Source organism: Protomyctophum parallelum (genome assembly GCF_964188405.1).
Source record: "Protomyctophum parallelum genome assembly, chromosome: 22".
NCBI lineage: Eukaryota > Metazoa > Chordata > Actinopteri > Myctophiformes > Myctophidae > Protomyctophum > Protomyctophum parallelum.
This window is the reverse complement of record NC_139714.1, coordinates 29269141-29297102: the sequence shown is the minus strand read 5'-3', so window position 1 is coordinate 29297102 and position 27962 is coordinate 29269141. Positions and strand designations below refer to the sequence as shown.

At 42.3% G+C, this 27962-nt stretch overlaps 3 protein-coding genes across 4 annotated transcripts; 2 read left to right on the top strand and 1 right to left on the bottom strand.

Moving 5' to 3' along the window:
• The first annotated feature begins 307 nt into the window (after window positions 1-307).
• LOC310853465 (tetraspanin-8-like) lies at window positions 308-13727 on the top strand. Its single transcript, XM_083757804.1, has 9 exons — window positions 308-424; window positions 9333-9395; window positions 9952-10071; window positions 10175-10249; window positions 10967-11062; window positions 11683-11805; window positions 11899-11982; window positions 12152-12323; window positions 12567-13727. The coding sequence occupies exons 1-8, from the start codon at window positions 368-370 to the stop codon at window positions 12221-12223; spliced, it is 690 nt and encodes a 229-aa protein (XP_083613930.1). The 5' UTR covers window positions 308-367; the 3' UTR covers window positions 12224-12323; window positions 12567-13727.
• On the bottom strand, window positions 4911-5726 carry LOC310853565 (serine/arginine-rich splicing factor 6-like; the record flags this gene model as incomplete). Its single annotated transcript, XM_083757945.1, has 1 exon — window positions 4911-5726. One exon carries the CDS (start codon window positions 5724-5726, stop codon window positions 4911-4913), a length of 816 nt encoding a protein of 271 aa, XP_083614071.1.
• A 2293-nt stretch (window positions 13728-16020) lies between the features above and the next one.
• On the top strand, window positions 16021-26189 carry LOC310853343 (23 kDa integral membrane protein-like). 2 transcript variants are annotated; one of them, XM_083757654.1, is made up of 9 exons: window positions 16021-16201; window positions 19354-19419; window positions 19692-19814; window positions 20775-20849; window positions 22586-22681; window positions 23136-23200; window positions 23389-23461; window positions 24080-24163; window positions 24691-26189. In XM_083757654.1, the coding sequence occupies exons 1-9, from the start codon at window positions 16142-16144 to the stop codon at window positions 24715-24717; spliced, it is 669 nt and encodes a 222-aa protein (XP_083613780.1). In that variant the 5' UTR covers window positions 16021-16141; the 3' UTR covers window positions 24718-26189. The 2 variants fall into 2 exon arrangements, with proteins under 2 accessions (XP_083613780.1, XP_083613779.1); XM_083757653.1 differs by having other exon boundaries at window positions 24654-26189.
• Window positions 26190-27962: the final 1773 nt, after the last annotated feature.

Here is a 27962-nt window from a genome sequence, read left to right as displayed (position 1 = left end):
TCAATCAATCAATCAAAAAGTACGAACTTACGTAGGCTTTGTGTAGGCTTTGGGCAAACAAACCTCTCTCTCGTTTGGATAGGGAGGGAGCTACAGTAGAGTGGTATGATAGATCAGAAGAAAAGAATGTCAGAGGCAGATAAGAGGGGAGAAAACAGGTGGAATAGTAAATTGGTTTAGGTTGAGTCAACTTGGGTGTGTGCAGAGGCATCTGTGTTCTCTCTATCCCTCCCCCTCGCTCTCAGACACTCCCTCTCTCTACACCTATTCTTCTTGTCTGGATACTCATTGACGCCATCATTCCATTCTGCCATCAGAACCTGACTAGAGAGGAGCTTAGAACACCTGCAGAGAACGACAGAGAGCCATGGCTGTGAATAAATGCATCAAGTACCTTCTGTTCCTCTTCAACTTCCTCTTTTGGGTGAGTGTTTGACAGCCGGTGAACGTTATTATTACATAGGGAGAAACTTAATAACAAGTTTGGTCAACCAAGGACAAATCTATCCAACCACTCACCATGCTTACTTCCCTTATTACCCTAGCCCAGAGTAGGGACGCTCGGGTTCCATATGTCATTAAACTGAATTACAGTGTTCAAATGCAACTGGCTTGGCTTACTTAGAACAGATACAATACAGAGATTTTTGGAATGTGTGACTTTAAGAATGATGGCCTACCTCAACGTTGTGCGTTCATGTTTAGGTTTGGAGATTAATTTCGACCTGATTGTATGAACTGGAATATGTCCCAGAGACTGTGCTGTTGTATTTATTATTATAATCACGGCGACTTCCTATCTGGACAGTGGAATCAGGGCGTGGTTGTTTTGTGGACGAGCCTTATATCAAAGCCCACATTCACAGGTCTTTAAAAAATATTATGCTGAACAGGAAGTGATACTAGCGAAGCTTATTCCGTTGTTTAACTTGTTGATAAAACACTGACTTGGTATTACACAAAGCCTCTGTTTGTGTGCATTTATGTGTCATCATGGATGGTGTTTTGTGGACAGTGACTATACCCACTTTGGTCAGTGTTTACACCATGCACATATAGGCTACCAGATACTTACCGTAGTTTGCTCATACATAATTACCTACTTTGCATCTTCTTTCTTGTGAAAGAATTGCTGCTATACAATATTGAGGAGCCAAAACCAAAGATGTTTACTCTTGGGCAATCTTCCGCTTGTATGAGCTGTTCATACAAGCAATCATCAAAGTAACAATGAACAGGCACAGGATCACTGGTGTGGTTAGTTTGTCAAGAACCTGTTCTTCCACTATTGGCTGGTTGAACATCTTGATAGCTGATTCTGTTGGGTTGGTGCACAAATTGATTTGAAATTAGCAGCTGGTTTAATTTATAATTAATTTGAATACAAGGTGTGTCTAAAAACATAGATTTTATAATTAAAGCTGCTGTATTTGATATCTTGTTAAATGACTACTGTATATTCCAATTCGTCCATGAATCGTTGCTAATGTTTGTTGAGTAACGGGTGTAATCAGAAAATACAGGTGAGGATACCAATTTCATCCAGGATACACGATGAGCAAGTGAAATTGGAAGTGATGAATCCAAATCGAGTGGACAAAATTGGAACTGGAACACTATACATTTTAAACTGATAAATGGATTCTCTCAACTTTGGATGAAATTGGTGTCCCACTCGGAGCCACTCCCACCAGGAAATGTGTTTCAAGAGCTGGAGAGAGATGGGGAGAACCCTGTTACTGAACTCTATAGCTGCAGTGCTATAGAGTATAACAAACCATTGTGTTGTAAGCAAATGTATCACTTACCGCACCTTTAAACTGACAAGTTGATATAGTGTGTGTGTGTGTGTGTGTGTGTGTGTGTGTGTGTGTGTGTGTGTGTGTGTGTGTGTGTGTGCTCAGTGTTTGTCAGAGGAGTCAGGCAGAGACTTATTTATGACCGTAAATCAATACTAACTTGATGCCGATTTGTGTTATAGTGACCATTGTTGCATTAGAGCCGTTTAAAGATTCATTCTTGATGTTGGGGTGTTTACGTCAATATCATTATTAACTTGCTCTCACTAGAAGGCTTCATTTTCACACATTTCAGATCTCTGTAAGAGTTAGAATTAAGTATGTGGGTTTCCCCTGTAATTTACCACAGACCAAGAAATGTGTGTCATTGAGTGGTAGTACAAGTCCCATAGTTACACCAATACCCATATTCTCATGCAGTGTGCACGCACACGTGTACGCACGTCGCACGCATACATAAAGCCCTTCACATGACCTAATGAACTGTGACTGACTGACTGTCCAGTTTACGTGCGTGGTGGTCCTCCATTAATAAAACGGGTTGTATCAGTTCCACTTTCATTATCTGTGCTTTATCTATATTGTTTACATTGTAAACAGATAGATAGACTGACTCATCTTGTGTATACAGATTACAGAAGGCGTGTTTAGAAGGCGTTTTGCTGACCTTACATTCCTATAGTGGCTATGTGACGTCTTCTATCTGGTGGTCATACTCATGACACACGTTGTTAGGGCTGTTACGATCATGTCATCATTTTACTTTATGATTAACCCATTCTGGACGGGTACCCCTTTTGGTGTTCACTTCTAAGCATTAAGTTATGCTTTAGATATTGAAAAATAGCAGATCTATAAGCTCATAGCGCGGCACCGAGTGCTGCGCTACGAGCTTGTAGATCTGCTTTTTAAATCTTAAATGTGGCAAATCTTTGAATATATATATATATATTCTTTCAGAGACAATGTTTTAAACTCAAATATTTGCTTCTGGGGGGTCCCTAGAACTACATATTTTCAGATGGGGATCCGCAGCTAAATACAGATATTTCCAGGGGTCCTTGACATGGAAAAGGTTGAGAACCACTGATATAGAAAGGTTTTCTGAAAAAACGTGTGTTTTTGTCATTGAACATTGTCTTTGTAAACACAACTTCCACATGGCAGATATAACTTAAATATAAGAGGAAAGTAGAAAAGTGTGCTCTTAGAGCACATGTCTCCGCCATGCCGGGTTGCCTAGTCAGGGCCCAACTTTGGTCATAGCCATTTGGAATGGGATCATAAAAATAAAACATATCAAACACATGACCTCAGAGATAATGTGTATTGAGTTCTGGGGGAGAAAAAAATCACGGTTATTGGCCAAAATGGTCAAATGGGCAGTTCTAGCACCACCACGAGATTTGAAAATTTGGGATGGAGGCTCTTCCTTGGCTTAGTGGGAATGTATGTGCAAAGTGTCCTACAAATCACTCACTGCATTCATGATGTGTGGCATTTTGTGCCAAACGGCCACTGCCACAAACGTCATAGTCACATGGTACTGTTCAGTAGTTCCCTACTGTCTTGATTAAATTTCTGTGAATTGTATGGGTTTTGAAACCCAAATTCACAAGCTTTGAGGAAGTCGATGGATGTCAAGAAGGAACGGTTAAACTTACCTCCAAACATGCATTTCACTGTGACTCTGTGTTTTCAAATGATGCTTCTACAACTTCCCATTTACTTCCCAACTTCCCATGTCGGTTAAATGTGTGCTGTACGAAAAAAAATCACACCCCTGTGAAGTGAAGGGCGCTCTTATCATTAGATTATACATAATCAACTGAATCTGTGATTGGTTAGCCGATTTGCTCGTCTACATATGACGTCAATTTCTCCTTTCAATGGCAAATATGAGACTTGTCACGTGAGCGGACAAAAGCTGTATATAGGAGGGGCTAGCACCCCTCAAACTGATTCCCAATGGGAACAGTGTGGGCTCAGATTTCATGTGACCAGCCTGAGATGTCGGTGTATATGACATATCTATGATGTATGCCTCTAAATGTGGGAAAGGTTTCAGCCCAACCAGAGCCCCATTGACTTCCATTATAAAATGAAATATATAAATATTTAAAAAAGTATAAAACGATTGGAGGTACTTCTGTGGCCTATACCGGCAGTGTGCACAAGACAGACATACTTTACAATGCTATTGTGGAGGAGAAATCATTACATAACAAGCAGACGCAGTACATAAACTACTATACAGAGATGGAATTTATAGTTTTGATCTGTCAATCTAAAGGTACACCAGTCAATATTAAAGCTGGAATACAGAATTTGCATGTCCTACCTGAGATCTGAATCCACGTGCAAGCACCTACATTTGTACTGTTGAACACGTGTTTGGCAAGGCAGGAATTATTTCATTGAGTCTCATGCCATTCCTTGTCAGCCAGTAGTGGTCCTGGATTTAAATATCTCAGCAGAAGAGCAACACCTCTGACCACTGCAGTGGTCAGAGGTGTAGTCAGGGTTCAATTTGTAAAAGACAGACCCTGGGGAACATTTTCATAACCACTCAAGCCCTATCTTTGTCACACAACTAATGGCAAATATAGATCTTGCTAACTTCGCTATTTCTGAAATAAAAAGGACATTTGAAAAGTATTAATTCTTTACCCCAAATATGGATTGGTGGTGAACATTTATTTTTAAATGGTTAAATTGTGATATCAAATATCAAACAAACAATATAAAAAATGTCAGTCTACAATACATTTCCCAAAAGGAAATGCATGTATTTAATTGAGTCTGACCAGAAGCAGGGATAAAATGTATCCCCTATGGTGGTAAAAAATGAATGACCAGAGGGGGAATATCAGAGTTATGGACTCATAACCCCAGCTAATCCAATCGTTAGTTATATTGAATTAACGTACTCTACTCAAAATAACGCTTTATTCACTAAAAAGTTATGTATTGCAGCTTTAAATGTATCTGATTATGGTGAACTGCTACTGTATTTAGTCTTTACAAATTCTCCTTTTGCTTAAGTACCTCACAACAGCGGTGGTCTGTCTTGGGAACAATGCGGTGCTCGGTCCGTCTTGGGAACAGCGATCAGTCTTGGGACGCTGATCTGTTACTGGAAGGGGACTTGGAAGGGGAGGGAGAGGCTGACCTGGCCGGTGGGGACTTCACTGGCCGGCGGTCCTCGCTGGGAGAAGGAGACTTTGAGGCAGTCTTGGCACGCCTCTCGTGTCTTCTCTCCGGATAGGTCGGGGACATCGAATGGGACTTCCTGCTTCTGCTGCGAGAGGCGCGACGCCGGCTACGAGACCTGGACCTGCCTCTGGAATGAGAGCGGCGAGGGCGCCGAGACTGAGACTTGTCTTCGACCAGACGGATCTGCCGCCCCTTGATGTTGGTGCCGTCCAGCCTCTCTATGGCTCGCTTCATGTCCTGGCGGGATCTGAACTCGATCACTCCCTGATTGGTTCGCTCCTTGTGCGCGAAGGTTACCTCGCCGGCCTGCCGCATGAAATCCTTCAGGTCCTGCCAGCTGCACCTGCTGGACAGGTTCTCCACGATGAGGCGGTATTCCGTGCGCACAGGGGGCCCGTACTTCTCCCTCCCGCCGTGTGGTCGTCGTCTGCTGCTGTAGCCTCTACCGCGCGCTCCTCTGTAGCCGCCGCCGTACGCATGCCGGTCACTCCGCGGGCCTCGGGCGTGTTCGATGACCACTCTCTCTCCATACAACTCCTTCCCGTTCAGTTCGTACACTGCCTCGTCGGCGTCTTGGTTGTCCTCGAAATCTACAAAGCCATATCCATTTTTCAGGTCAATCTGCAGTAGCTTGCCAAAGCGACTGCAAAGTCTTTGAATGTCTTTTTCCCGGACATGATGGCTAAGCTTGCCGATATATACACGTGACATTTCTAAGAAAATGGAACCGGTAACTCTTGTTCAATACAATGATCGATCGGTCATCAAAGGCGAGCGTAATCAGAACTACAAAGGGACACTCAGTGCAGCTCTTATCTTCCAGGACTACCCTTATTGATCAGCCATAACCAAATATGGGGTTCCATACAGCTTCAGACTGGCACCCAAGTACTGACATCACACTGATGTCACGGCATAGTCTCGGCCACGCCTTCGGCTTGGCAGAGACAATGATGTGTTTGAGTAGGAGTAATATTAAAATCACACCCGTGTGAACTGAGCAGCGTAGGCTGCTAAACACTGCTGACTGGCTGCAGTTATAAGCTATATAGTGTTCAGTATGAATCGCCCTTTTAGGCTCCAACAGTTCCACTTTAAGTCACCCAGCGGTATTGCAGCTGTTCGTACCACAGAAAGCCGAAAACATGGATACAATTCAATCATTATACTTCAAATATCTTTTAAAGTAGTGGTGTGATTATTCTCAAATAATTTGCAGTTACTGTAGGTGATTATGTAATTGTGACAGGCCTAGACAGTCAAGTAGCCAGACAATGAGAGATCTCTGCCTAGTGATGCATACCGGTAATTATGATTACATTCTCCAGGCCTACAGAGTTCAGATGATAGAGGCAAGCTATAGCCCGACTCCAGCTAAGGTTTAAACCCACAATTTGTGTGGATGTGGAGTAGGGGTGTGGGCACATTGTTTTCAAAATGTAGCTGTACCGCTAGAACTGGTTCTGGCCCTCACAGTAATACCTGCCCCCCCTTCCCCCGAGATAAGATGAAACCGTGTGTAATGTCAATGTTTATTTTGTCGGCTGGTTTAAGTCGAGACCTTTTCATAAACCCACACACGTCCCACCCACATACATCTCTATTGAGTCATCGCTGCAATTAAAGGTGTGTCTGACTCTGGAAGCTGTTTTTCCATTACTGTTGGATTTAAACAAAGTCAAGACGTGTGTGTGTGTGTGTGTGTGTGTGTGTGTGTGATTTGCATGTTTACAACTAATCTCTCTTGCGGAAAGTAATGTTGTAATGTTCTTACCCAACATACATTTGCTGTCTGTGAGAGGAATGGTATACATTGTTTGGTTCCAAGTCACACAGTAGGAAAGCGGAGAGGGAGACGACGGTGTAGTCGACGCACCAGAGGAAAGACGCAAGGTAGCAAAGCTGAGAGGGAGACCGTGTGGGAGTAAAAGGCAGTTGGACAGCTGAGAGGGAGACAGTGCTGGAGAGACAGTATGAAACAGGGATACAGTGTAGGAGAGACGGATAGGTCGGTAGGTCAGCTGAGAGAGAGATGGTGTCGGAGAAACAGACCGTAGTAAAGCTGAGAGGGAGACGGTTTCAGAGAAACCGACCGTAGGAAAGCTGAGAGGGAGACGGTGTAGGAGAGAGACTAGACAGCTGAGAGGGAGACTGTGTTAGTGTAGGAGAGAAAGACAGTAGGACAGCTGAGAGGGAGACTGTGTAGGACAGCTGAGAGGGAGACGGTGTAGGAGAAACAGACCGTAGGAAAGCTGAGAGAGGGAGACGGTGTAGGAGAGGGACAGTAGGATCTGAGGTTTAGGAGGTGTAGGAGACTGACTGAGGGGGAGAAAATGTAGGAAAGACGGCGTTTGTAGTGTATTCTAGAATAGATTTCCCTCCATTCAGAACATGACACCGGAATGTTTTTCAGAAAAATACTTAAAATCGAGAAAATGCCTCCCGTGACTGATTGATGCTGCCTCACACACCCGTTTGAAGTGAGGGGTGCTCTTATCATCATACATAATCTCATTCATCCAACTCGGATCATGAAAATAAACACATTTTCTTAGCGGAACAAATAATTAGTAGAAAAAAAGGGGCAGGGTACAACACTTATATGTTTTATATATATTTTTTCTTTCTAATTATTCGTTCGGCCCAACAAATAAAAAATGTAAATATTGTCATGATTTGTCACCATCTGAGTTTGGCTTTAAATAAATGCCGTCATCTTTTTGTCGTCACGAAAGGGGGACTGCGACGCGCTATCCAAAACGTTTGTGAGTAGACTCTTAAAGATGTGAGTGACTTTCACAGCGAACAAAGTTCTATCCAAGTGGACGGTTGATGTTTTAATTTCCCTCCTCATACTTTAGTCATGCCAACCACCGAACTGTCTCTGTATTTGTTCAGTGGCTGAACGAGGTTAAGCACTTAGCCCTCAAATACGGGTTTGGAACTGCTCAATTGTACGGGACAGACTAGTTGTAGCGGACAGACTGGTTGTACTTGTCAGTGTGTTTAAAACAGCGGTGCTGTGCTTTGTGTAAATTTAAGAGGTTAAGTGTTGCTAGTCAACCTTTAGTGACTGACTAAAACTATAAATATGACCAGTATGTGGAGTGGTCAGAGTCGGTGAGAGACTGAGGATCGAAAGAAAATGTTCCTTTCCCAACTGCTTTTCCCTTGAACCTCCATGGAACATTGGTTTAAGGAGAGTCCAAGAAATGATAACTGTTAAGAGAATTTGTTTAAACTTCCACTGTAATCATGTGATACAGTACAGTAACTACACTATAATTTGACCAAGATGCACCACAAAACGTTCGCATTTTTCTTGTCTTCTTACGAAGCAAACAAGACCACACAGCCAGAGAGAGATTTATCTTCCTAAACCCTCTTAACAAAGCAAGGGAACAGATAGTAATGCTAATTGTGAGTGTGTGTGTGTGTGTGTGGGGGGGTCCATTTTCCCTGTCATGTTCACTCTTGAGTGTGGGTCCACCCCTCCATTATGTGATGGTGTGTGTATTAAATAATTAATATCAATGATTCGTCTTGATTGTTGTGAAAGATGAATTATACATGTGACTCATCACTGGGGCGGTCTTGTATTTGTTTTACTGAGGATAAGATTAGAAAAGTTTAGGCATAGTTTTAGGGTTCGGTTTTGGGACCATATTTTCACTGGCAAAGTCGAGTTGATGATCCTTCCATTTATTCAGTTGGTCTCATTATAGTGTGTGTGTGTGTGTGTGTGTCTCTCTCTCGCTGGATGAGAGCTGAATGAATACATTTTAAGCTCAAACAGCACCAATGATTCAGTTGCAACTGGTGTCGTTTAAAATAATCGTTGTACTGTACGTAGCGGCATCATCATGATTTTAGTATAATTGAGATAATGGATGTAACGTGTACATTGCCCATATTATGTATTCAGATAGCCAACAGATTCAGCTGTGGAGTTCTGAATCTGTCTTGAGAGATTACACTAACCGTAGGACAGCAAAACTTCTGTTACATATTGCTTAGGTCTCACCAGCGTGATCCTGATATAATGTGAATTTGATATATCAAGTATGAATTTGACTGTCTTATCGTTAATGACTCAATCTTTCATTCTCAGCTGATTTTTTCTTTCTTTTTAAATGCCCTTACTTTCTATGTATTCGACAATGCCTTTCTTATTATGTTAAAGTGTTAATGTATTTGAGTACCCTTGTGTGTTTGTAGGTATGCTCATGTGATTGATGTCTTGGACAATGGTAGTAGTGGTGTCTCTTTCTGTGCGTGTCTCTCTGTCTCACTCATCTTCCCCGTCTGTCTCTCTAGGTGAGCGGTTGCATCATCCTCGCTGTGTCCATCTATCTCAAGGTCAGCAGAGGTTCAAACAAGGTGAGTTGTCGAACTAATGTCACATGACGGACGGCAGGGGTTATTTTAAAGCAAGCGTATAGGATAGAAACGTCTCGTATTAATAGTTCCTGCAACTCCAGTTGGCATCGGCAGTCGACAGACACCGGGAGGCAAACCGGAGTCGGAAGTCAGAAGGAATGCATGAATTAAACCCCAGCATTGTATTGTGGGGAAAATAGCAGATCGACAAGCTTACAAAGCGTCGATCGGCTATTTGTAGTGAAAGCTTTCCCTACAATAACAGAAAATGGAACCGATTTATCTGACAAAGGTTGCAATCAATTAAAAAAAGCTTGCTTATTCTTGTCCAGCCGGCTTTCATTGAGTTCAATGCATTCCACTGAACTTCAGGCGGCGTGGCGGTTTGCCTCCCTCTCAGTGTGTCTATATGGTGTAGGTGTAGGACGTCTGTGTCTGTGCTATCCTTTTCTATTTAATACTTGACAAACAGACAGACATGTTAACGTGTCACATGACATATTGTTGTGTGTTGCCTGTCAGTCATTGACGTAATCCTGCCCCTTTTTGTGTGTAGATAACCAATGAGGCGGTACCGGGCGTGGACCTGCTGATAGCTGTCGGGGTCATCATCATGGTGCTGGGCTTCCTGGGCTGCTGTGGAGCCATCCGGGAGAACCGCTGTCTACTGCTGCTGGTATGAACCGTGAACATGCACTCACACACAACCTTTTTACCAGCCCAGTCTACAGGTCTTCTTACGTTTGCTGGTGTTGAATCCTTTTTTGGTTTGTTTGCAGTTCTTCATCGGCCTGCTGTTCATCTTCATCCTCCTCGTGGCTGCAGGGATCCTCGGAGCCGTCTACGAGGACAAGGTCACACTTCCCGTTTTTCCCGTTCTTATGCAAGATACTGTTTTTCCCTGGTTCTATCGCCTGCAAAACGAAAAGATCACCTGCTCTGACTTCCGGTCCTTTTTGAGGTCGTTATGGGCAGCAGCAAATGAACGTCTGGGCCGGAGCTCTTCTCAGCGTCAGCGTTAAGGACGGCTCCGGCCGACATTTGTGTGGCCGTGCCAAACACTTAACCCATTCTGACCTGAGATCAGATTCTAAAAATGTCTTCTACATCGATTTTTGAAACGCCAAAAGGGGTTCCTGACCAAAATGGGTTAAAGTACCCAGGAACTGCAGCCAGCCTCTCTACCAATTCAGCTATGGCCGGCCGGGACACAGCTGAATGGCTGGGGCAATTTTTATTGAGACGTGTGCTCACATTCCTTTTTTGAAGTTATATCAGCTGTGAAGCCAGAAGATGAGATGATCTTTGATTGTACAAATATTATTTAAATTCAATGTGTGTAATATGTCACCCGGATACTGTGTACTGTATGCTAGGGTACTGTTATCGGGGTACTTTTACAAAATGCTGTTAACGGGTGGGGTATGGTTACCAGGATACTTAACCAGGGTACCGTACCGTTACTATGATGCTGTTAGTTAATATAAACATCAAACTAGTACAAGAAATTCTTCCTGTATATGTAAACTCTGTGTGTGTGTGTGTGTGTGTGTGTGTGTGTGTGTGCGCAGGCTATGGAATGGGCCAAGGAGGGCATGGATAAACTTCTTCCATTGAAGGATCAGCCAGCTGATGTCCAGACAGATCTTCAGAAGTTTGAAGAGGAGGTAACACATTCAATTTACTGTACCGTATGCTCATATATGAAGTATTCTTGAACATAGATGGCAGCAGAAGCAGATGTATGGTGGAACACAGAGCATGAGAGTAAGAATCTATGGATTGGATACAGAAAACGGCACCTAGCTCCTCTAAATGTGCCATAATCTTTGTTTTACCATATGCAGAGCCCTAATAACAACCAAACGACAACCAATCTGTTGACAGGACCTAGGCCACTTATTCTCAAAGTGCGGTCCGGGGACCCCCAGGGGGTCAAGGCATTCCCCAGCTACATTATTGATAGTTGGGAACCAAATGGACCCCTACAGGAGACAGTTGCACCACCTCACACTAAGCTTAGTAGCTTACTTAAGTGAACGGAATCTGTGGCATAATGCATACCAAAAACCTTGAAATTAAAATGTTTGGGAACCACTGACCAAGGCTTCCATATGAACACAAGCTGTTTACATGTGTAACTATAAGCTGTAAGAGCGAGCTGTAAGACTGCATCTTTGAGCGGTTGGTACTTATAACCATGGTAAGGAATGCTTCTTCCAGACTGTAGCCAAAGGTACACCTATTTGTGTCATTAATACCCGTGTGTGTGTGTGTGTGTGCGTAGTTTAAGTGTTGTGGTTTGGTGGAAGGTGCCAAGGACTGGGCTGGCAGCATTCCTGATTCCTGTGTATGTACAGACACGGAACAAAAGTGTGAGCTGGTCAGCGGCAAGAACGTCTACGCTACGGTAAGGAGAGGTAGTGAGAGGTGGAGGGAGAGACTGTGAGAGAGAGAGAATGAAAGGGAGAGAGAGCTCATTGTAGATTGTGTTTGTTCTCAGCCGTGTTCGACCTTCATCATTGAGTCATTGAAGAGTCAGATGGTGGTAGTCCTCGGCATCGCATTCGCCATCGCTATCTTACTGGTGCGTACACACACACACACACACACACACACACACACACACACACACTAGTAGCTGCTCAACTAGAGTGACAACATTAACTTTTAATTCCGTTGACTTTTATATACTGATGCAGTCTGATTTACCGATGTGTGTGTTTTGTGTTTGTCCTGTGTGTGTGTGTGTGTAGATCTTTGGCATGGCGTTTGCTATGACTCTCTACTGTCAGATTGGAAGGAAGGATGGGCCAACCACAGCTTAGACCCCACACCCAAAATGATACAAAGTGAAGAATCATGATTAGCGTCTTAACGCTGATCTTGAATACTAAACCCATACTGTAACTCTCTTTACCCTTTAACCCATTCTGACCGGGCACCCATTTTGGTGTCAGCATCATGTTATGCTTTAGCTATTTAAAAATAGCAGATCTACAAGCTCATATCGCGCCACCGAGTGGCGCGATACGAGCTTGTAGGTCTGCTATTTTTGAAAAATCGAAGACACTTTTAGAATCTGATCTCAGGTCAGAATGGATTCATAATGAAACTGTCAGGATGTAATAGACATTTCTAGAATCTGATCTCAGGTCAGAATGGGTTAACTCTTGTCTTAACCACAACACCTGTGCCTTAACTCCTACCTAAACCCTTACCACGAACCTTTAACTCTTTGTCTAAACCCCCAAAACGCATCCAAAATAACTTGAGTGCTACAGTGAGATTTGTTTCATCTGAACGTGGATGCCTAATGCTTGAAGTTGGGTGTAATTCTATGGCTTTCTCATAGTTATGTTAACTTGAGTTTGAAAACTTGATAATAAACCTCCTTCGCTTTCCATACGTCATTCTAGATTCTTAGTACTGCACAACAGCTGTACATACTTTGTTCAAACTGACCTTTTGGAATAGCTCAGAAGTACTGTATGTGAAAATACAGAGTAATGGTGTGGGGGGTTTGTATTAACCCACTAGTATTACTGCCTATATAATACATCTGAAATATAGCCACTGTAAAGCCTATTTCACTGTACAGTGTACACTACTTGGTCTTTATTTTTTATAAAGTCTATTCACTGTATTTTGTTTTACTGTAGTTTCTGTGTCAATGTGTGGCACACGATATACAGTACGTAGGTTGTAGGCTGTAGCCAAACTACTTACGGTACTACTCAGAATCACATAACTGCAGATGTAGCCACTGTTCTCTGAATTCAGGTCTGTCTAAAATGTTTTATAATATTTCTAGTTTTGGTACATGTAGTTATACTATTGATGCATTGTAAAGTCTGGACTGTTAATTTAACAGAGTGTAAAAATGAACCGCCTAAGTCCTGTTGAAGTCTATTCTACGCTCATGTTAAATGTGCATTCAAGATTTAGCTATCTATATGTGTAATAGTTATTTTTGTTGATGCATAGTATCATATACGTAGTAAATAATCATATTTAACTGATTCAACTGAAAATCAACATTTATGAAGGTTTATTTTTACTTTATTTGCACGTACGATGTCTTCAGACGCAGTATAAATAACTTGTTTTTACAGCATGTGATCATCTCAGGGTTGTAAATCTTAGTTTTGGGTTTAGAGTTGATTTATTTTTTTTACTTGCCATTTGTTCATTGTAATGTTGATCATGTTGAATGTTAGAACTGACATGGACGAGTCGGACAGATAAAGCATCAGAAAAATGTCTCGAAGTAAAATTTGCTGCCTGCTGTTTTGTTTTATGGTTGTTGACGGAATAAAGTCTGAACGGGAAGCTCTGGCCTTTGTTCGTCTGTTCTGTTCTGTTCTTAAAATGTCTCAAGAGTGAAGACACCAAAATGTGTCTTGATGGGCGCAGAGTCGCATACAGGCAGAAAAGCATTGGACGCTTGTGGAGCAAGTCTACACACGGCTCTCAGTGCCACTCTTATTATTGCTGCTTTCAATGTTTTTATCTCTTGAAAATTCCTGATGGAGCCAGTGTGCAGACATTATTATTTTTTTGTCTGACATTTGGGGTGGACTGTCTTCCTTGGCCTACTGTAGCCTCGTTCCCAGCCTTACTCATCAGCAAGGAGAAAAGCCTGAGAGAGAGTGTTCTGCCGGAAGTGTCAGGCCGGAACATCTGTCGGACGATTTTCCCCCGGATAAGTTATTTTTCTACCTCGTTTCATTCACTGGGAAAGTAAACGGATTTGTAAAGCATCAACGTCATTTCCTTTGGCAGTAATGCGGCCAAAATTCCGCTATCTGGTACTGATCGGTCTGGATGAAGTTTGTGCGATTAACTCCAGACACACACAAGGAAAACGTCTCTGACCTCTGACGGAAATTATAATAAAAAACAATGTTACTCTAAGGAAAGACGGATCATAGTGAATGAATATAACTCAGAATGTGTTGTAGTAACGGTGACTGTTTACCATCATGGCACCATTATGTTTCATGGCTCCGAAAAGAGTCTGGAGAACTTTCTAAAGCAAGAGTTGGCAAACACTCTTGAGAGCAGAGCCAGCTGAGGACAGCCCCTTACTAGAGGTCTGCAACCATGCAGGCCAGCCAGGCCCGACGGGGGCCAACGCTATTGACACATTGGGGCCAGGTTTCAGCCCAATACATAATACAACCAGTTAGGGCTCGATATAGCCTACCGTAGGCCTAATACAATTATGTTTAACAAAATAAAAATCTTATACAGCCTGCTTGGGGTAATCACACTTTGAAAAGGAGAGACTGCAAAAAATATATACAGTGTATGTTAGAGAAATGCCAATCTAGCTTGAAGATTGGCCATTAAAGGAGGACTTCACCCATTTTCAACCTTTAAAGGAGGACTTCACCCATTTTCAACCTATCTTCATATAGACAAATCCACAGAGGGTTGCCTGGGTGCGGCCATTACTGAGGTGTACCATTAAGCACAGCAGCACTGATTAGCCACACCTGGCCTACGGAGCACCTGCTCCATGGATTACACCTCAGTAATGGCCGCGCCCAGGGCACCCCTCTGTGGATTTGTCTATACTTGTTCCTCACTAATGCTCATAATGATAATATGATACCATTTTACTCGGGTGTCTCAGGGGAGGGGCTCTGGACAGTTCAGAAATGTGACATCATCAATGGGGAATCTGAGGTAATATAAACTGCAGGCTTTCTATTCCTGGAAAGTTAGCATGCTATATTTAAAGCCATTGTTCTCACATTCATTTAAAAACAAGTACCACGTTATCGTGCAATTATTTGAAGATACTTAAGCCCCACAATGGGGCAGCAGCCGCCCAGCAGCAGCCCGAGGCTATCGGGTATCTTGTTTACAAACATTACTGGGTGTGTGCACATTCAGGGGGCAAACCCACTTTGACTGAATCACGCACAGCTGATTAGACTAATCAGCTGTACGTGTAAAGTCAGCAGTGGTTCTCAACGTGGGGTCCGGGGACCCCCAGGGGGTACTCAGGGAGGTTCCGGGGGGGTCCCCAGCTACATTTGTTACTGTTATTTAAAGATTGCGGATATACAAGCTCAGTAACATACATAAATGCTGTAAAGAGTGCTGCGTTGCGTTCGTCCCCCTATGCTAGTTGCGCAGAAACAATTTGGGGGTCCTTGGCATGGAATCGGGTGTGGGAACCCATGCAGGGGTGTCATTTGCTTTCACTTTTAACATGCATTTAAAACACTCAAAACTGGCCCATGTCATTTCAGGTCAAAGTATTTATTTCTTATTTAAATGGCAAAAATAGCAGATCTACACGATGTGAGCTTGTAGATTGGCTATTTTTTAACTCTGACTTCACTGGTCAGTTATTGTTTTGGCACCCTAATATTTTCTGAAATTATGGAATGGGGCTGTGGGAGAAGTTGGAGGTTGGTTAAATAGTCTGTTAATGACAGCTAAATGGCTGAAGCAGATGGGATGCTCTCTCTCTCTCTGTCTCTCTGTCACTCTCTCTCTCTACATTCCTCTCTCACTCTCCCCTCTTCCAGTCTTCCTAACTTGGTCATGTTCTCTCTCTGCCTAACCAAACACTGAGATCATTTTAAAACAATGTCCAACAGCACCGCATGCATGCGCGCACACACACGCACACACATACACACAGCTCCGTACAGATATACTAGTAGCTACCTCTGTCTGTTGTTTTCGTTCAGTTCCAGTAGAAGGTGTTTGGAGAGTTTGGATTCATGGCAAAGTGTCACAGGTTCGTGAGGAGCTTATCTGTGGGCCTCAACATCCTACTGCTGGTAAGAACAACACACTGTGAAATCTATTTCCATTTAACATCCTACTGCTGGTAAGAACAACACACTGAAATCTATTTCCATTTTACAATTTGATAAACAATGCAGATGGATAAATTAGCTCGGAACTCATTTGTACAATAAGAGTACATGAGGCCTACATTTAGTCACTTATGCTCATTACATTACAAATTAACTAGTAACAATTACAATATTTACATTATGTACATTAATGGATTGTAACAGCTGGTCAGCTGGTTTCTTGTACCAAATGTAGTCAGCTGGTTTCTTGTGGTCCGCTGGTTTCTTGTACCAGATGTGGTCCGCTGGTTTCTTGTACCAGATGTGGTCCGCTGGTTTCTTGTACCAGATGTGGTCCGCTGGTTTCTTGTACCAGATGTGGTCCGCTGGTTTCTTGTACCAAATGTGGTCCGCTGGTTTCTTGTACCAAATGTAGTCAGCTGGTTTCTTGTGGTCAGCTGGTTTCTTGTACCAGATGTGGTCAGCTGGTTTCTTGTGGTCAGCTGGTTTCTTGTACCAGATGTGGTCCGCTGGTTTCTTGTACCAAATGTGGTCAGCTGGTTTCTTGTGGTCAGCTGGTTTCTTGTACCAGATGTGGTCAGCTGGTTTCTTGTACCAGATGTGGTCAGCTGGTTTCTTGCACCAAATGTGGTCAGCTGGTTTCTTGTACCAGATGTGGTCCGCTGGTTTCTTATACCAAATGTGGTCAGCTGGTTTCTTGTACCAAATGTGGTCAGCTGGTTCATTGAACCAGATGTAGTTAGCTGGTTCATTGGACCAGATGTAGTTAGCTGGTTCATTGGACCAGATGTGGTTAGCTACAGTAGTTCATTGGACCAGATGTGGTTACCACGTTTTTGCCTGTCACCTTTCCACATGTTTTAACGTGTTATTTAAAGGAGAATTCCATGCTAAAAGGCTTTCTTCCCTTTTTTTTGTAGTAGTTACGTCCCCACCAAAGAGGTCCAGGTGTTATTTTGTGCAAAAGCTCCTTATTGGCTATTTCCCCTACCATAAGCCCTAAATGAATTGCATTGAATTGAATGGGAATTTAATGGGGCTATGGGGTGTTGTGCTAATTCAATTATTTCCATCGCTCAAAATTATAATTTCTTTGTATCGTCTCTTCATAATGTAAATAATATCCCAAGCGGCACAGTTTACTACTTATTTCGATGGAAATAAGCGAATTAGCACAACACCCCATAGCCCCATTCAATTCCCATTCCATTCAATGCAATTCATTGAGCGCTTATGGTAGGGGAAATAGCCAATAAGGAGCTTTTGCACAAAAAAATAACTGGACCTTTTTGGCGGGGACGTAACAACTACAAAGAAAGGGAAGAAAGGTAAGAAAGCCTTCTAGCATGGAATTCTCCTTTAATGCAGTGGTTTTCAACCCTTTTCATATCCAGGTCCATTATTTACTGTAATTGGCATTTGAGCCACGGACCACCATTTGATGAGAGCCTCTCAGATCCCAAATGTAGACTATTTTTGAAATTGTTGGATATGATTTTGCCCACAATTCCGTGCTGTATTGATGTGGTACTGTTAGGAGAGATAATAGGCAGACGTTGATCAAAATAACAGTTCTTCTACATTCTCTCTAATTGTGGAGACGTCTTGTAACCGAACTAAGTAATGCAGATGATTAACAATAAATAATTTAACTCTTGAGAGCGTAAAATGAAACCAAATGGACCCTTAGGTACGTTTTGTTTCATTTTACACCCAAATATCTAATAAGGGTCCATTTGGTTACCAACTCTCCATCATTTAGATGGGGACCACCTGGAAATCCCCCAAGGACCACTGGTGGTCCCCGGACCACTGGTTGAGAACCACTGATTTACTGTGTTGCAGTCCTAGACTAATAGGTTTCATTGGGATATATAGTGTGTGTTGTAGTAGACTAGTATGCAGTGGTGTAATAAAGTAACTAAATACATATAGTCAAATACTGTCTCTCAGAGGCAAATATTGTACTTTTTACTCCACTAAAATGATTTGAAAACTTTAGCTAGTAGCACTTCAGATCTATAGCGACTGTAACAGAGTATTTTAGGACTTTTAGTTAAGTACAAAACTTCTTCCACCACTGGTAGTATGTGTTGTAGCTACTGTAGTTAGGGTTTCCAACAGTCCCTTGAAATAAGGAATCGTCCCTTATTTGGAAACTAAAAGACGTGTCCCTTATTGAACTGATAAGGGACACACTTTGTTCCTCATTGTGGGGAATCAATCAAAGACACACATCTTACAGGTCCAAACAGCTCATATACATGTACTATAGGCCTAATACAGGTTTTAACTTTCTAACTCTAGACTCAGTAAACAGGACCTGAGTGAGTTGTCTCTGTACTACTGTACAGTACTGTACTCTGTCTACACAAAAGTGTCTTCACCAAAAATAGCAGATCTACAAGCTCACAACACATCGCGTGAGCTTGTGCATCTGGTATATTCAGTACACTGGATGCCAGTACACTGAATGCCTCCTTAACAGGTCTAGTGTCTTAATTCCCTCTGCTAGGAATTCATGTTTTCAATCCTGTGTGTGTGTGTGTGTGTGTGTGTGTGTGTGTGTGTGTGTGTGTGTGTGTGTGTGTGTGTGTGTGTGTGTGTGTGTGTGTGTGTGTGTGTGTGTGTGTGTGTGTGTGTGTGTGTGTGTGTGTGTGTGTGTGTGTGTGTGTGTTGTACTTTGTGTGTCGCAGTTAATCTCACAAACTACTGGTGCTGAGCATCAAATGTCCGACATACTGACAGCAGGCCAAGGAAGCAGATTTGAACTAGAAACACATCACCTTCATAATGTGTTTCCAGTTCCATTATGCTGCTGAGCCAATCCCAAGACTAAAATAGCAAGACAAACTCTGACTCCAACCATCTCCGGTTTGCTTCCTGTATCTGCGTGAAGTGGGCGGATGCCTTTTTAGGAGACAGGAAGCAGGTTGGGGTCTATTAATTCCAATGCAAGCGTGAACGTGAACAGCTTCTGACATTTTCTAACACAAATCTTCTCTTCTGGGGGGGGTCCCCGTCACAAAACCTTTTGAGACGCGGTTCCACGGCCAAATTCATATACATTTGCGAGTCCGTGGCATGAACCCCTGTTGTACTGTGTATCTCAGGTGTTTGGCGTGCTGATGATTGCAGTGGGATTCTCCTACGATGCAGACGAGCAAACGTCGGCTGAGGTGACTAATGACTATGCCTGTGCCTGTGCGTGTGCATGCGTATCTGTGTGTGTGTGCGTGCATGCAAGCTTCATAGTTGCAGCACAGCATTGGTCATCATTATTTTACATTAATGAATCTCCCTATTTATGTTATCTTCTCTTTCCCACATACCTCCTTTTCCCTCAATCTCTCTCTATTATCTCAAACTGCGTCTTCCTCTCTCTGTCACTCTTCAATCCTCCCATACCCCTCATGCTGTCCCCCCTTCCGTTTCTGTCTCTCCATCCCAGTCAGCCAAGTGGAGCAGAGGTCATGGCATACTGGTTCTAAGAATATTTGGTCCAATCACAGTCATTCTGTCTGTGCTGGGAATCTGTGCCTCCGTTAAAGATGTCAAAGCACTGCTGATACTGGTAACACACACGCACGCGCACGCACACTCGCACGCACACGCACACATGGTGCTAACATAATAATCACGGGCTACAGTCACTGGAACATGGGCGCTACACTTGACGCCCATCAGGACATCCTCACAGAAATCTCCCTCTGCGCTCAAATGCCAAATTAGATTTCTTCCAAATCTTGTTCCAAAAATGGAAATATATCACACAAGGTCTGTGCTTGTTTCTATGGCACCTTATGACCCGAAACGAACCCACTATCAGACAGGATACCTTGATATAAACCTGACCTCACAGTGGTGTTTGGTCATACGAGGTGTGTCAGAAAAGTAACAGGAGTCAGGACTGTAGCAGACACACTCATGACTCAATGCTAATTGGGTGACTGACCACTTATGTCACTGTGTTGCGCAACATCTCACCACTATTCTGCTATAATAATGTTTAAGTGTATAAGTAAATGTACTCAATATGTCCCATTTCACAAGTTTCCAAAAATGTATAAACTCAAAGTTTTCAATGAACTGTAGTGGAGTAAAAAAGCACAATATTTGTGTGGAGTAGAAATATATACGAAAAGATCACACCTGTGTGAAGAGAGGGGCGCTAATATATTAATGTCTAACTCATGTTGATTAGGTGATGTAATGGTGATGTAAAACAAAACAGTGCAAACACAAACATTCAACGCCATTAACAATTAAGAGACAATGACGTAAATGACACATTATGACGTACATTTTCCCTTCATTGTCAATGCGTTTACAAAACAAACATTGAACTAAAGACAAACATTAAACCTAGCCCTTCAAAAAGTAAAAAATCACACAGGTGTGATTTTTTACTTTTTGAAGCCATTGGCAAAACAAAGGAAAAACAAAACAAAAAGTACCTCAGAATTATACTTAAGCACAGTTTCTTTCCAACAGGTTATGAGTGTGTCTTTAACTGGTGCAAATGTCTCTTCAGTATTCAACTGTGATGTTTGTGGCATTTGTTGCTGTGATGGTCGTGGCATCTCCACTGATTCAAGATCAGGCAAAGGTAACTGTCTGTCTGTCTGTCTGTCTGTCTGTCTGTCTGTCTGTCTGTCTGTCTGTCTGTCTGTCTGTCTGTCTGTCTGTCTGTCTGTCTGTCTGTCTGTCTGTCTGTCTGTCTGTCTGTATGTAAATGTGTCTTTCTGAAGACTGTCTGTCTGTCTCTATGTAAATGTCTATCTGGAATCGTCTGTCTGTATGTCTTTGTCGGCATGCCTGCCTGCATGCCTGTCTGTCTGTCCGCCTGCCTGCCTGGCTGTCTGCCTGTCTGTCTGTATGTCTGTCTGTCTGTCTGTATGTAAATGTGTCTTTCTGAAGACTGTCTGTCTGTCTCTATGTAAATGTCTATCTGGAATCGTCTGTCTGTATGTCTTTGTCGGCATGCCTGCCTGCATGCCTGTCTGTCTGTCCGCCTGCCTGCCTGGCTGTCTGCCTGTCTGTCTGTCTGTCTGTCTTTCTGTATGTAAATGTGTCTTTCTGAAGACTGTCTGTCTGTCTCTATGTAAATGTCTATCTGGAATCGTCTGTCTGTATGTCTTTGTCGGCATGCCTGCCTGCATGCCTGTCTGTCTGTCCGCCTGCCTGCCTGGCTGTCTGCCTGTCTGGCTGTCTACCATTCTGTCTCTCTGCCAGCCTGCCTGTCTGTCGGTTATTCACTCGGATCTAATAGATTGACAAAATTATAATCGACAATAATATAAACAGTTTGAACTAGTCCCCAGACTCCCCACCGGATACGCACAGAAGTTCTTTGTTTTATAAAAGTCCCCATTTGAATGCACTCAAATGTCTTTTTTGTATAAAACTCCCCATTTGAATGCACTCAAATGTCTTTTTTGTATAAAACTCCCCATTTGAATGCACTCAAATGTCTTTTTTGTATAAAACTCCCCATTTGAATGCACTCAAATGTCCTTTTTGTATAAAACTCCCCATTGGAACCAAGCGGTCCGCTTATGGCCCATCGAGCAGCTGTATCATGTTTGCAATGAAAGTATTTCAGCCCCTATATGCATTCTGTCTAATGACCAGTAGGGGGAGACTTCTGCTGCAAAAAGGCTTTGAGTTTATTTTCACTAACTAGTTTCAATTCTTCTTCAATACCTGATGTTCATTTTGTAAAAAATGGTCCCATTAAGAGCCAAGATGGCGCCCTACACAACATGGGGGAAAACCTATTACTCTATGGGGAAAACCAATGGGTTTAGATCCATCCATCTTATTTTACAGTCTATGGTTGGAATACACCCAATGCTTATTGCTTAAAAGTAAAGTAAATAAAAGTGAAGGCTGTTTCAATAATATTTAGTTTGACTATACTGTACCTTGTTGCTACTTGCTGGCATCTGCATGGTGAGCAATAATGAATGGGTGTTTAGGCATTTGGCTTCACTCTATAATAATCTTGTATTATTATTGCTTAAATAGAACATGCTTTATTTCTGTCTACACCCAATCTCGTATACAAGCTGATATACGTCATCGTGCGACACATTGTGAGCTTGTAGATATGCTATTTTCTGCAAATGTTCCCCTCAGAATAGGGATGCCAGGGTTCAAGTGGTTAAATCAAGTGCTTTTAATCAATTTGAATAGTTTGTTTGATTGATTAACAATATGCACCCCGAATGGTATTGTATTGGACAGTGAGTTTAAATATTTGAACTCTATTGTAGGCTATTTTATTGCAGATGGACAGTGAGCTTATAACTAGGTTTTTAACTGTATTTTATTCTACTGTAGATGGACAGTGAATTGGAGGCCAGGTTTCGCAACATGACCCCTCTCTACGAGGCTGATCCACAGGTCCAGACCGAACTGTACAAACTCCAGGCATCGGTAATCAACATCTCCTATAGTCTGACCTGAGCTCATCAGTCATCTGCTCAGCAGGCCTGCATGGCTGGTGACCCCATGTTTCTGTGACTAATCAATCCGGGAACCCATTGGCAAAACAAAGGAAAAACAGTGCCCTAGTTGACGTGAGTCAACAGTCTGTCTCGAGAGACTAATTGACTCAACTCAACTAAGATGACTAACGAATACTATAAGTCAGTGACAGTGTTTCAAAGCTGCGGGACTGATTTACTGATTTATTTTAAAAAAGCACAATGTCCTAAAATTATTAACAAAACATATTTTAACACTTATACTGCATGTCTGTCTGCTTGGCAATCTCTGTCTGTCTGTCTGTCTGTCTGTCTGTCTGTCTGTCTGTCTGTCTGTCTGTCTGTCTGTCTGTCTGTCTGTCTGTCTGTCTGTCTGTCTGTCTGTCTGTCTGTCTGTCTGTCAGGACCACTGCTGTGGTTTGACGAGTCATGCAGACTGGAAGGACAAAATTCCTGCGTCCTGTCTCTGGTACGTTCTCTCTCTCTCTCGCTCTCGCTCTCGCTCTCCATCAACACTCATACATATCTAGAGCATAAAGCTTCAATCTAACCTGTCTGTCTGTCTGTCTGTCTGTCTGTCTGTCTGTCTGTCTGTCTGTCTGTCTGTCTGTCTGTCTGTCTGTCTGTCTGTCTGTCTGTCTGTCTGTCTTTCCTTAGTGTTAATTCCTCCACAGAAGAACCTTGTGTACATGTGACAGAGCAACAACCAAGCATCTGGGTGTATAAAAAGGTAACACACATGCACGCACAGTCGCGCACACACATGCACGCACACACCTACATATATGTACAAAATACAAATATATGTATGCCGGTGTATATTTATATATTTGTTTTTTATTATATTTTAAATACAAATGTCAAGTTCTTTTGATTTGACTATTTGTATATTTGGAACCTGGGTCCGCAGATCCAATCCGGGTCTTCTTTCTAATTCAAATGTCTACATGAAGTTAACATTTTATGAAAAATATAAGTAAATTAAAGATCCGTAGGCATACTGGCTTTTGCAAACAAAGCCGATTCGGCTTTGTTTTAATTGGTTTAGATGTTAACTCATTAAACCGGGAAAGCATCCGTGTCATTTTAGATGTTGGCGTTGGCACTATGAGTTGTGTTATGTATAAATATATCTGCTATTTTTTAATAGCCATGAAGTATGAAATAATGGTTTAAGTGGGTTTTCACTTCCCGGTTTTAATGGGTTAAAAGAGTTACTTCGAGGGCACATTTGACAGGGCAACCTTCACACTCGCTGTGTGGTCCTCCGTCCACCACTGCATACCTAGCCTTCACTGTTTGACTTCAAAGTACTGATGATACATTGTTGGTGAATGTCTCTCTGCAGCCCTGTGGGCCCATCCTGAAACGCTATCAGAACGTCCTGATTAAAGTCAACATAGGAGTAATCTCAGCATTTGTTACTGTGATGGTAAACACGCACGCACGCACGCACGCACGCACGCACGCACAGTACAAGCAGTGAAACGTTGGGGTGGCATGCTCTGCAGACTCTGCTGCTAACAATAACAATGTTTAATTATAGTAATACTGGACTAAATAGTAATGATGCACGATAGTATCGATAGCATAGCGATATCGGAATACATTTCATAATAAATGCAATATCGGTATCGTACTGAATACTGATATCTAAATAATTCCGATGTTCTTTCACTGATATTGAGTTATATATTGATTGATGTTTCACCGATGTTTTACCGATATTAACGCAATTATAGCCGTTAATGTCTTTTGAAAATGAAAACAAAAAAATCTGCAATGAGCTAAATCTAAATATAAGTAATATATCGGATATCGATATCGGCCAAGATCTCAACACTGTGCATCTCTAATAACGGTACAGGTTTAAGGAAACACGACTCCGAGTAAAAGCTGTGTCTTTGTGTGTTGTGTTTCAGTTAACAGCCATGGTTGTTTCATTGGTTTTGGGTCTAGAGAAGTACTGGACAACTCCGCCAGTAGAGGTCACCGTGGACGACAACAACAGAGTCAAATACCAGCCCAAACCATCAATGACCTTTAACTAGCAATGGGACGCTATTGTTTATCGCAGAGATTTTAATTTATCATGACATTATGCGTCATACACTGGACCCGATTTGGCTCTATGCTTGGAACGTTTTTGTTTTCCATCTACTACAAATCTCTATAGTAGAAATATATATAATAGATATTATGGTAGATGTAGATTTTTGGTTAATGTTCGCCCCAGAATAGGGACGCTGGGGTGCAAGTGGTTAACGGAAGTGACCTCTAAACCTAAACCAGGTACTCTGGAAAATCCTCAGTGATAATGCACACATTCATAACTCTGAAAGTGTACAGCATTGTTTTTGTACACTGTACAGAGTTACACTCTGACAGTGTGTGCGTGATGTGGTGTATTTCATAGTTAAATGGGAGCTGTGTGCGTCTCAGTCAATAACAACCCCCATCCCAGATTACTTGGCCTCATAGAGTAGCCTATGAGCTCTGATGGCAGGCATTGGCAAGTACCACCATGACCCATCTATTTGGTCCAGCACAAGGTAAAAAGAAAGGATCAAACAAGGCTGTGCTGTTACTGCATTGCATATGTTTCGGCTCATAAATGTTTTCATAGACATATTTTAGTGTAGCTGTTTACTAGTGTTTAGATTATCTTTTTTTGTAATTATCACACAGCATGCAGCACCACCCTCATAATGAATTATAATACAAGATGGTTTGACGTGTGCATGTCACATTATTGGATAAAACCGGTTAGTATACCTGCTGATGTAATGTAAGCATGCTTGACGTTTTTGCTTGCCAAGAAGTAATCAAGATTGGACTTTTGATAAAAAAATATTTTATTTTTATTTTTGTTTGGTAAATATTGTTGTCACCATTATGATCTCACAGATATTATGCTCTAAAAGGGACTGACAATAATACTGTAATATACAGTCTATTATGTAATAACAGTAATATGCCAGAAATAGTTATTAAATGTGGTTTGATTTACTGGCAAAATGTTTTGAATGTGAAATTGTTAGTTTGGGTTTGGTTCAACGCATGGAGGAATTTCAGTTATTAAAGTAATACTATAAAGTAATAACTATATAGTAATATTATAAAAGTCATAATTTGAATTACCGGCTTACCCCTCCTGCAAATGAAACACACCGGAAACAAACGATTGGACCAATTCCAAAAATGTTTAACACCCTCCCTTCGTTTGTGGTCCAAAATAAATCTATGCCATGGCCCAGGTTTAACCGAAATTCCACTTTAAACGATTCCATCCCTCAGAATAACACTGCTTCGTTAACAAAGCATTCAATGCACTGTTGTGTCCACAAGTTGTGTGTGTGCGTGCGTGCGTGCATGCGTGTGTGTGTGTGGTGTAGAATAGATATTTATGAAGCACTTTGTGACTGACTGTTACACTTTAAAGTTATTTTCTAAATAAAATGGGCTTCGAGTTTTAAACTCAGCTATAGTAACAATGGATGAGATGTGGTTGCTGTTTGTTGAAAAGTGTGGTTGGTCGATCCTTTAGATCAGTTTCTGTGGAGGAGAGAAAAATGGCGAGTTAGCAGAAGGATGTGGATTTGTTGTCTTATGTCTGGGGTGGGCAACTGGCGGCCCGGGGGCCACATGCGGCCCCCACTTTCACTTAATGCGGCCCTCATCTTAATATCAGAATACATATTGATTTCAGCTGTTACAATTCCAAACCCTTTAATTACTTCATGACTAGTATTGTCTTTGAGAGAAAGTTAACATAACTATAACTAAATGCATTTGAAATTCAATAAAAAGGTTACTTTTCAGGATTCCAATTCAAAAATAGCAAAATATTCCAGTTTTCAATTCAAATATAGCAAAGATAGCTGGTCTACAAGCTCAGAACGTTTTGAGCTTGTAGATCGGCTATTTGCTACGACAGTAATATGGCCCTCTGGAGTGAGGGTGGAAATATATTGGCCCTCGCCATGGTCAAAGTTGCCCACCCCTATGTCTATAGGCCTACACCCTACAGTATCTATGTCTACAGTATGTCTAATTTATATACTGGAAAAGTTAATGCATTTCATTGCTACATTTGTATATCCTACATATTATTAACCAAACCCCTGTCCATCATCCATGAGATGAGATTAAATTTTTTGTCAATGTACAGTACACAGTACAGTACAGCGAAAAGTATTTTCGCATCTCACCAATAGTGCAAACATGTCAGGAGGATACATTAATAAGTACAGTAGTAAGTAAGTCATTTAAATAAATAAGGATATGAGCAGGAAGAAAAAACATTGATCCATCCATCCATAGTCAACTGCTTATCCGTAGTCGGGTCGCGGTTGCAACAGCTTCAGAGAGCACCAGACTTCCCTCTCCAGAGCAACATTGGTAACTTCCTCCTGGGGGATCCCGAGGCGTTCCAAGGCCAGTGAGTCGATGTGATCCCTCCATCTGTGCCACGGTCTGCCCCCGGGGGGTCTCCTCCCAGTGGGACGTGCCTCAAGGACCTCCCTATAGGGAGACGCTCGAGAGGTCCTAATCAGATGCCCGAAAAACCGCCTAAGCTGGCTCATTTCCAGGCAAATTAAGCAGCCACTCTACTCGGAGTCGCTCTCGTGTGACTGAACTTCTCACCCTATCTCTAAGGGAGATGCCGCAGCCACCCGTCGAAGAAAACTCATTTCGGCCGCTTGTATTCACGACCTTATTCTTTCGGTCATGACCCATACTTCATGACCATAGGTGAGAGTAGGAACAAAGATTGCTTGGTAGACGGAAAGCTTTGCGTTTTGGCTCAGCTCTCTTTTCGCCAAACAGTGCGGTACGGCGACTGCAATACCGCCCCTGCTGCTCCGGCTGATCTCTTTCTCCGTCCTCCCCTCACTCGTGAATTAATCTACTAATCGAATGATTCCCGAGCGCGGCACGGCTGAAGCTCACCGCTCCAAGAGATGGGTCAAATGCGGAGGACAAATTTCACTGCGGTAACGTGTGTGACAAATCGTACGACTTTGAATTTGTCTTTGACTTTGAACAAGACCGTGTGAGTCACATCAACGCCCTCCGTTCATGACGTATCCTTGATGATTACAGTGGTTCTGCTTAAAGCTGGTGGGAACGCGGTCCGATTTGTGTGGACAGTTCTGTCAAAGCAAGTTTCCAAGATCTAGAACAGAAATGGTTCTAGAACCGAAGTGCTTTTGGTGGGAAAAGGGCCC